The sequence below is a fragment of the Pteropus alecto genome, unplaced genomic scaffold (assembly GCF_000325575.1).
Source record: "Pteropus alecto unplaced genomic scaffold, ASM32557v1 scaffold100, whole genome shotgun sequence".
In the NCBI taxonomy this organism is placed as follows: domain Eukaryota; kingdom Metazoa; phylum Chordata; class Mammalia; order Chiroptera; family Pteropodidae; genus Pteropus; species Pteropus alecto.
In genome coordinates, this window is record NW_006430723.1 from 621818 (window position 1) to 632734 (window position 10917).

The 10917-nt window shown below is 35.8% G+C and overlaps 1 protein-coding gene across 1 annotated transcript in view; it reads right to left on the minus strand.

The window, feature by feature from the left end:
- The window catches only part of DUSP11 (dual specificity phosphatase 11), a 22476-nt gene that overhangs the window by 1160 nt on the left and 10399 nt on the right, over nt 1-10917 (minus strand). Inside the window, exons 5-9 of the mRNA XM_006905184.3 lie at nt 7030-7153; nt 3639-3699; nt 1898-1944; nt 1544-1619; nt 1132-1305 (exon numbers count right to left, since the gene is read on the minus strand). Of these exons, the coding sequence (XP_006905246.2) occupies nt 1132-1305; nt 1544-1619; nt 1898-1944; nt 3639-3699; nt 7030-7153 (482 nt within the window). The remainder of the gene's footprint in view (nt 1-1131; nt 1306-1543; nt 1620-1897; nt 1945-3638; nt 3700-7029; nt 7154-10917) is intronic.

The window sequence follows — 10917 nt, forward strand, 5'->3', positions numbered from 1 at the left end:
AACCAATTATTTTCACTTACTATAAGTGACCTATCACTTTCAATGGCTTTATAAAATGTCACAGTATAGACATAATAATTTGCCTACCTATTTTCTATTGTTAGTTATGCAAGCTACTATCTATTTTTTCACTACTATAAATAATGCTGGGAATACCATCTCAGAACACGTAATATCATATCCTGAGCACGTAGTCCAGTGTCTGATACATAGTAGGGAGGTTTGAGAAATGTGCTGAATGACTGAATTTAACTTTCTCCATATTTTGCAGTACCAGTCTAAATATGGAATTACCAGGTAGAAGCATTTTTACAGCTATTAAAATTACGTTTCAAAAGGATACCAACTGTCACTGGCAACACAAGCCACTGGCAACACAAGCAATATTTTTTTAAAAAGTTTACATCTTCTAAAAATGCCAACATCTTTTTGAAAGTGTTTACATACAATGTGCTAAAGTACTTCCATGTAATAGTCAATAACAATCCCTATGAGTAAGTAAACATTTCCATCAAATTGACAAAAAAGTAGAAATTAGAGATATTATCCAAGATCACACGGTAGGTGAATGGCAGAGCCAGGATGCAAATCCAGGTCTAGCCTGACAACCATTACACTGGACTGCTTTATCAAAAGCTATCGCTAAATTAAAAGGCTAAGAATAGGCTATCATAACTGTTTTTCCCATTTCCCAAGTGAAAACTCTTTTGTGATTTATCTGTTCGAATCCTTTGCAAATTTCTTTACTGAAATTTTACTATTTCCCCTGTAATTTCTATGTCCTCTTTAAATAACAACCTTCTTTATTCTGAAAACTATACCACTATTAATGTAGCCAAAGTATGTAGGATCCTTTTTGGCAGTCACCAAATTGTTGTTGGGTTAAACTAAGTTTTGAATCAGTGAAAATTTCTAAGTCCGATTCCTAATTGCCTCTGAAAAATCACACTTTTCCCACCCTATACTTGATTTTCCAACTCTAAATGCAAAATATGGAGCAAAAGATACCTCCTGGTTGACACTGATCAGCAAGAAAGCACCAAGTCCTCACCATTATCATAATGTGTTTGTACTAATTAATAACATTATTCACTCCTATTTTGATTCTAGAAAAAGGGAAAGCAAAGATACCTTACTGACTGCAGCATGTCTTGGGTCCGGGAGTGGAAATGCCGAGGAGGTGTTGGGTGGCCCTGGGCCCAGTGCATGTTATTTCTTGGTCTTCGGTTAACGATGTGCTTAGTGGTGTGAACACATGTCGAGTAGTGACAGCCACCTGATCTAGACACACTGGAATCCCAGTCCCTGGAAGAGAATGTTTTTACATACAGTGTTACTGGTTTCCAATTTTAGTAGCCAATTGAGTGTCTATATTTCGGCCCATGAAATAACAATCCCATCCTCCCCGTCTCTCCCTCTCCCCATTACTATTTGTTTAGGTTTCCCTGAGCAGGTACACAAGCTACAAGAAGAAGGGGTATGTGTAACTTAAATGTAAAAACAGATCTCCTACCACAAATCTCACATATAAAATGCAACTTACTTTCTGATGGGACCATTCTGAAGGTCTTCAATGTAGTTTTGTCTCTCTAAGCAATGTCCCCGGCACCTATTGAATACTAAGAAGTAGAAAAACTGTTATAGATAACTAAACAAAAAGTAAATCTTTTCCAGAGAAAGCAGATCAAAGCTGAAATCCACTGACTAATTATGCAGGCTGTTATATCTCACTATTTCCAGATACATCCCTTCATAAACTTTTGGCTATAGATTATCTTATGTCAGAACAAATGAATTAAAATCCTTTTTTTTTTTTCATAAAATTTTAGAAATTCATCTACATTTCTACCTTCAACTTTTATAAAAAGGGAAAAACAGTGACAACCCTCATACTTACATTCAATTGCATCATCTGGCCTCATGTCTTCTACATCAATCAAATATCTAACAAAACAACATAACTTGAGTCATTTATATATAAAAAGAAAAACATGAATAATTTTCAGAAAAGATTCAAATCACTTAGAAATATAGATATGAAATCCTAGGAAAATATCAGCACATCCAATCCAAAAATTATTAAAGAATAATACACCATGACCACAAAAAAGGTTTTATTCCAAGATTGCAAGAATGTCTCAACTTTAGAAAATTATTAATAAAATTATTGACTATAATACAACAAATTAATTAATAAATGAAAGAAGAAACTTACTTAATATGACAGAGTATTTACCAGGAATCAACAAATAGCAAAAGACAAATGGGAAAAATACTATTATCATATCTAAAAAATATTATCTAACCGAAAGTATGGTCCAGGAACTTAGGAGTCACCATCACTGTCAGCCATTTCTTCCTTACTCTCATCTTCAACCACCATCAATAGTAATGATATTACCTAAATATCCCTAGAATATGTCCACATCTTTCCACTGAAATGACCACTACACCCTGGTCCAAGCCACCATCATGCTTTGATTTCCACAAAAGCCTCCTAACTTGTCTACTTGGTTTTCTCTTTGGCCCCCTGCAGTGTATTCACACTGAGTATCAAAATGACAGGTTGAAAATGTAAAAACTTGATTATGTTCCACACACTCACCCTCAACAAAAAAAGTTCAATGATATTCTATCACTCCTAAGTTAAAGTCCAAAACCTTAAAAATAAGCCTCCATGATCTAGCTGCTACCCATACTTCCAGCTCCATTTTAATGCCATATTTCCCCTTTGGTCCAGCCTCCCTGGCCAATTACTCCAACAAGAGCATATGCTTTCCTGTTATAGGGTCTTTACTGTTCCTGAATTCTCTCCTCAATGTCCCTATCCTATTAATACCTACTCATCCTTCAGATATCCGCTCAAACATACCCAGGGAAACCTTCTCTAATCTCCATGATGCAGTTAAATCCTATTAATATGCTCTCATAGTACCACGTTCCTCTTCTTCTTGGTATGGTCAGAGCTGTAATTCTATATGCATCTGTGTGATTCTTGAATAGGTATTCCCTCTCTAGACTGTTAGAGTCCACAAAGAGCAGGTCAAGTCTCTTTGTTCATGAAGTTTCCCAAGTTTTTTTGCTAGCATCCAGCATAGTGCTTACACATAAGAGAAATTCAATAAATATTTTCTGAACAAACAGAAATCACTACACTGTAGCAACATCCACAAAAAGCATAAGGGCATACACTCTTTGATTCAGAAGTTCCATTCCAAGTTAAATTATTTCTGAGACAATAACACATATATTCAAAGGTGTTCACAGAGGAATATTCAGTATTTCAATGTTTTATATCAAAATCTTCTGACTTTATATTCATCAATAAGCAAAAGAACAATGTCTTTAAAAAGAATGAGGTCTCCAAATACTTTCATAGGAAGATGTCCACCATATATGCAATTATAAAACAGAATGTCTAAATATTATACTATTAAATTAGACATATTTGCTTATAGCTGCATTTTTTAAGTCTGAAAAAAAAGGCACTAAATTATTATTGTGGTAATCTAAATGAGGGACAAGACTGTTTCCTACTTCATACATTTCTACACTGATTGCATTTTTGCAACTTGATTACATTACTATTTAAAGAAAACAACTTAAACACGGTCTGCCTCTTGGGGTTGGCCACTCGCCTGCAGATGAGGTAGCCAGTCCTGTTTAAACCATGGGTACAGTGAACACCAATAAGTTTGTCTATAAAACAAAGAAAACAGAGTTAAATGAAGTAGATACCCTAAAAACAACTTATACAATTTTTTGAAGAGTAACATTTATTAGTTACCACAATTCTACCACTACCCCGAAAATAACTCTGAAGAGAAGTATGGTTTTTTAAGAACATACTATAAAGAATTATCTAATATAAAGTCAAAATTCATTGTCTCTGAGAAATTTTGCATAGCCCTCAATTAGACACAATAGTATAAACTGGTGAAGGCCTGGTCAGGTACTAACAGTAAAAATGCATTAACACAAACCCATTTGTCTTAATATAGAGTGTTCATCATAACTGAATTAATTATAGAAAAAGGGAGGTAAAGAAAAACAGGCTATAAAAAGAATGAAATTTGCTTCTGAGTGAAACAAATGGAATGCCTTCACTTTTAATACTGAATATTAAAAAGAAAGTACAGTTTCGGTAGTACTCTTGAGTTCCCAGGGCGCTTCCATGCCCTCTCTCATTTGCTGCTTCTCACCTGCCACAGGTTATGTGTCCTGTGAAGTACGTACTCAGGTAAACTATAAAAGCAAGACTTGGTGATGTAAGCCCAGGTTACACAGCAGGCGAATAGAACAAAGACGAGAATCAAATCTTAAGATTTTTCCAACTATGCATTAGGATTTCTTAGTCCATCATTTTAAAAAATTATGAGAAATTATAAAAACCACCACACGTAATTGATCTCTGCAAAATTTATGCCTATGACTAGATGGTGTCTGATAGGAAGGTACTTGTCATCTCCTGCCTAGATTACTAACTCCCTACATCTAATCTCTTCTATTTTGACTGATCCTCCACATGGAAGATATTGCCTTTCTAAAATATACACTTGACTGGGCTGCTCCCTTGCTTACAAATCTTCGTTTTGCATAGATTAAAGCCCAAATGTTTGGCACGGCATTTAGAACTCTTAATAAACGAATATCAATCTGTCTCTCCAACTGAACTCTAAGTGCACAATGATCTGAACTATGACTTACAGGGACCCACATGACACACCTCCCTCCTGCTTCTTGCCTACCTCTCTGATCTCATTTTCTACTGCTCTGACCTCACTCACTCTCCCCTCTCCAGTCGCACTGGCCTCCTCACTATTCCTCAAACATGCTGAGGACAGTCATGCCTCAGAGACTTTGTACCTATTCTTCCTTTTGCTTTAGAACACTACCTGCCTTGTCTTCCCAGATATCCAATGGCTTGGTTCCTTCTTTCCATGAAGGCTCTGCTAAAATGGTATCTTAACGGTCAGGTCTTCCCTGATCACCTACTACATTCTCTCACCTCTTTCTTTATTCTGTTTTGTTATTCTCCAAAGCACTTATCACCATCTGACATTCCATATATTCACTCCTTTCTCTCTCTCTCTGCCACCAGAATGTAAAGTATATAAAGGCAAGAACTTTCTCCTGTTCCTACTTCCTACAACAGTGCCTTCAACTTCAAAGGTGTTATATAAATGTTTGTTGAAAATGAACATATGAATTCTATGCCCTTTCAGACTACTCTCTAGTGGCACCAGAAACCACCTCTCCATGCTACAAATTCAAGTCCTGAGCCTTTTGTACCTGTTCCCAATACCTGAGTTGTCCTTTAAAATCCTCTGGCAAAATCCTTTTTCACTCAGCCCAGCTCGAACACTGACTCCTCAGGAAGGCTTTCCTCAATCTCTCTTCTATATTCCCAATACATTTAATTTATTCTTTTATTATAATTAACCCACTGTCTTATAATTACCACATTTCTCTTCCTAAATAAGTATGAATTTCTAATGAACAAAGACTGCTATTCACCTCTGAATCCCTGTACCCTAATCCTAAACCTAAAAGGCTCTCAAGTGGTTACTGAATCAATTTATTTTCTGAGTCCCTACCAGTTCTAGGGAGTGGACTGTGTAGGGCTCTCCCTTCATCAGTGAGTTTGGTATCTGTAGGAGGGGCGTATAGCAGAGGTAGCCAAATGGATCATAAGCCAGATCCCAGGACCGCTATGGCAGGGAGCACTGCAAGACACAGTAAAGTCAGCATAACACAAGCAGAGGACCAATGTGGGGGTCAGCCTACGCAATAGACTACACTTAGTGTAACAGGTGAACAACCAAAATTACAAATACGTTCTCATGTTCTCATACGGATCTCATACAGATGGAACACTGTATAAAATGGTTTCCCACAAAGGAGCCTGGAAACGGTGAGCAGGCCAACAGTTGGACTCTAACAACTTAAGAGGTAATGTTTTTATGACTGTGGTTTATACAAATGATAATTTACCTCCCCTGTAGATGCTGTGCTTATCAAAGGCAAAGTCCAGCCTCTCAAGTTTTAAAGTACAAGGGAGGTCTGTGACCAGGCTTAAGATAGTTAATAGCTAGTACCTACATTAAGCGACCATGTTACAGTTTGAAAATTTATCTTAAAACCCACTGGTCTCATCTCTCTCTCACCTCCCATTCCCTATTTTCCCAGCTCCATCTACTCCCTGTTCATTTATATATATATATATGGTGTATGTGTGTGTGTATATATATACATACATATATATACTTAAGAGTATATTCCTTAAACTAAATTTAGAAAGAGGGCAAAACAAACACTTTTCCAAAGAAAAAAGATACGTGTCTTAAAATATAGCAATATCACATTCCTCCTGATAGGTAGTTGCCAGAAAGAGGCAACTGAATCCTTAAAATTCACAAGCTTTTAAGATCTATTTTCAACAGAGTAAGGTAGATCTCAAAGCAGGAACAAGAAAACACCACCCCTTTTGAGTTCTTCCTGTCTGAAGTCTAAGAATAAGAGATGGTAGTGTCATTCCTTACTTGTACCCAACGTGGAAAAACAGCAGAAATATCCTAAATATGTCTGATGAGGATGCAACTCCACTGGTCCATTCCATTTTGTTCTGCTTCTAGCTGTCTATCTCACTCCAAACCGTGCCTTTTTTCTTTCTTCTACATACTCTAAGATGCTGAGATTCTGATCTTTTCTTCCACCCAACTCTCACCTCTTAACCAACAAATAAGACAAAAGAACATTTTTATTTTATTACATATTTTCCGTTCAAATTTTTAAAAAAAGAGATGAGTGAGCTAGTTCAGTTCATATTTCGCACTAAATTCAGTTTCCAAACTAAATTGTTTATTTGCGACCATAAAAAGGAAAAACACCTTACTCCATTAGCACCCCCTGATATGTCCACATGATCTAACACAACAGGTTGAATGTCAGAACTATTAAAAATATTAAAAATCCCCAACCCCATTCAAAATGCAAACCAAAGTTCAGGTAGGGAAAAAAAAAACTCACCGTTATCTTTATTTTCTTTCAAAAACCCATTAACAGCACATTTGAATTTAAAAATAGTGTCATCATCAGGTACCTGATGCCCAACTGTATAAATTTTTAAGTAAGGAATAGTTTCTGGTAAGTCCTATAAGGCAAAACCATGAAAAAAAAAAAAGGGAAATAAAAAAATTAATTAGAAGAGCCAGAGTATAAACCAAGAGATTATAATAAACTTAGTTTGTCAGTAATTCTGATGAGAGCCATTTTTTCCAAAGCTGCTTCAACCAGAAAGTATCACTTGATTTTCATTAAAACTGCAGAATGAATAGGCAATAGGTATACAAAACTGAAAGCAAAATTTATGTGAATGAATGTAACAAAATATTGTATAAATAGTTCTACCTAATATTTTACATTTCAAGGGCCATCAAGCTACTATGATTTAAATAGAATAGAGCCAGAAGAACTTGGATTTCAATTGTGAGACAGAGCAAATACCAGGCACTACTGAGAAGTGGTATTCTTGGGGTAGGAGATAGTAGATACTGATAAAAGCCAGAAGAAGTTAAATGAAAATCCTATAGTTCTGAATTTAATGGAAAAGTATCAGTATGAACTTATGACATATTTTATATTAAAAATAAACATAAAAACACATTTCCTAAGTGTGACCACTGAAATAGTGTAGGAACAACTGATGTCATGTCATGTCAAAAGGACTCAAGAGCCAAACTGAGAAGTTTCAACTGGCCAAAGATAGGGCCTCAATTTGTGCCTCAATAAAAATAACTGCAACAAAGTCCATAATGACACAAAAAATAACAAAAATAAAATCTACTTGGGCACCACTGGAGAATATTAGTAAATCCACTCATTATTTTGAAAACTATCATGCCTCTGACAAATATAATCAGCTAACGAATGAAAAAAGAACAAAAGAATTCACCATTTTTGAAGCCCCAAATGAATTAATGGATGTAGGTATCAATCATCAGTGACTGCTGATACTACAGAAAGAGGCATTTACTTATATGTCTCCGTGGAAGAACATATTATCACTCATGAAAGTACCTTGGAAAAAAAAAAATCAAGCCTGAATCTGATCAAGCCTCTAGGTCCAACAACCAATTTACAATAAAAGGACTAAAGAATATGTTAACAACACATGGGAATGCAATCATGAAAATCTATATGGGACAAACTACCTGATTTCTTCAAAAAATAAAATTCCAGGGGAGAAATGAAAGACAGAGAGGCACACAGAGAGAACTTATTGATTAAATAAGACTTCAGAGACATAATCAAATGCAAAGTGTGGACCTTATTTGGATCGAATTCCAATTCTTAAAAATGATTTTTTAATGACATGTAGAAGACAATTGCAAATTTGCATGTTGACTGGATAGTTAATATTAAAGAATGACATTAAGGAATAAAAGTCCTATGTTTTAAATACACATACAAATAATGTACAGGTGAAATAATATAATATCTGGAATGTTTCAAAACAATATGGAAAAGGGTGAAACAGGTAGAAGTATAGATGAAATACAGTAACAGGTGATACTAAAGCTGGATGAGTTCAATGGTGTACAACAAACACTCACAGTATTATGTCTACCTCTGTATATGTTTAAAATTTATGATAATTTTTTAAAACAAGACGACACTGGAAAACACTCTGGAAGTTTCTCAAAGGTTAAACATAGAACTACCGTGTGATCCAACAACTTCAGTCCTACCTATACATTTAAAAGAACTGAAAGCAGGTATTTGAATAAATATTTGTATGCCAATATTTATAGCAGCATCATTCGCAAAAGCCAAACGGTAGAAACCCCCCAAGTATCCATAAATGGATAAACAAAATATGACATATACACACTGAGAATATTATTCAGCCATAAAAAGCAATGCCGTTTTGTTACATATTGTAACAGTGGATGAACCTTGAAAACATTATGTCCAGTGAAATAATCCAGACACAGAAAAATATAGTGTATGATTCTGCTTACATGAGGTACCCAAAATAGGCAAATTCACGGAGACAGAAAATAGGGGCTGCGGTGAAGGGAAATGAGGTTGTTATTGTTTAACGGTTATAGTGCTTTTGTTGAGGATAATGAAAAATTTATGGTTATAGACAGTGGTAATGGTTACATACACTGTGAATGTATTTAATGCCACTGAATTGTACATGTATGAATGGTTAAAATGATAATTATTATTTATATATATTTTACAATAAAAAAGAGTAATAATTGAGTTCAAATTTTAATTCTTCTTTTTCTGAGTATCGATTTCACAACCTGAAAAATTAGTAATTGTAATCATTTATCCTGAGCGTAGTATAGAGGAAGCATTCAACAGGAGATATCAGTACTACTACGACTTCATCAGCAAAGGATTTTTGTGCAGATTAACTAACTTAAGGTATGTGAAAGTACTTTTTAAATGGCAAACTGCTAAACAAATATTAACAAACATTAAGTATTATTGTTTCCCAAGGTGGTGGAACTGGTCAGAAGGAGGACAATTCTTTCCCACTGACATGTCACACGGGCCAACAGAATATATAGGTTTCTGTATTACATCAAAAGATATTAGGAAAAGAAAGCATACAACCTGGAGAACAACTTGTCTTTTACTGTGATGCTTACACATGCTCAGGCAACTACTTAAAATAAGTGCTGAAGACATAATGAATATTCCTTTCTTTTAAACTATGACTATTCTTACTAAAAGCTTACTTCACTCTCAAAATATAGAACATGGAAGCTTAAAGAACTTCTTAAGCACATATGGAGCCTACTGCCAAATATTAGAGTTCAAATCATGTCTTTAGTTTCATTTTGAGACAGCAATTAGAAATGTGTAACAGAGACAGAGAGGAAAATGGTGGACTAGGTAAAAGCAGGGTTCATCTCCTCTCAGGTCTGCATTAAAATTACAACAAAATTATAAAATAATCAACATGGAGAATCACCTGAAGTCCAACGGATCATAACACCTACGTCTGATATTATAAAAGAGCCACATTAAAGCCGATACAGCATAAGCAACAACCATCTGCGGATCGCTTTGTAGTTCTCACTGGGTATCCCTGAGCAATCAAAAGCAGTGGCTGATCTTGGCCTAAAGGAGAGGCCCTACCAAGGGGCCACAAAACTAACACATCTGGAGGCTCGCATCACAACGGAGCAACTCCTGACTAGTCCCATTAGTGATAGACACAAAGGGTGGTTGCAACAAGTACACAAGCCTGCTAGGGCAAATCCCATTCAGTGGGGTCAGCCCCCACATAACAACTCTTCCCCTGTGGGTGCAGCCAATTCCCACAATTAGTTAGCCTGAGCACTGATCCCATCCACTGATCTACTAACAACAATAAAGGCTTGGCGACAACAGAAGATCACACACAATCCAAAGATCACATCCAGAGGCCCCAGCATAAGGGATCAGGGAGAGTGCACCACTGGGCCACACAAGACACCTTCCACATTAGGCCATCTGGCCAAGCCTGACACATACAAACGAACACAGAGAGGCTAATAAAATGAGAAAATGAAGAAACATGCCACAAATGAGACAACAGGAGAAAACTCCAGAAAATAAGCTAAATGAAATGGAAGTAAGCAACCTACCAAAGACAGAGTTCAAAATAATGCTTATAAGGATGCTCAACGAAATTATGGGGAGAATGGATGAGAACGAGAATCTCAACAGCATAAAAAAAAGACATAGAAATCATAAAAAAGAACCAGACAGAAATGAGAAATACAATAACTGAAATGAAGAATACACTAGAAGGATTCAACAGTAGATTAGACAAAGCAGAAGATTGAATCAGCGAATTGGAAGACAAGGTAGCAAAATACACCCAATCAGAACAACAAAAAGAAAAAAGAC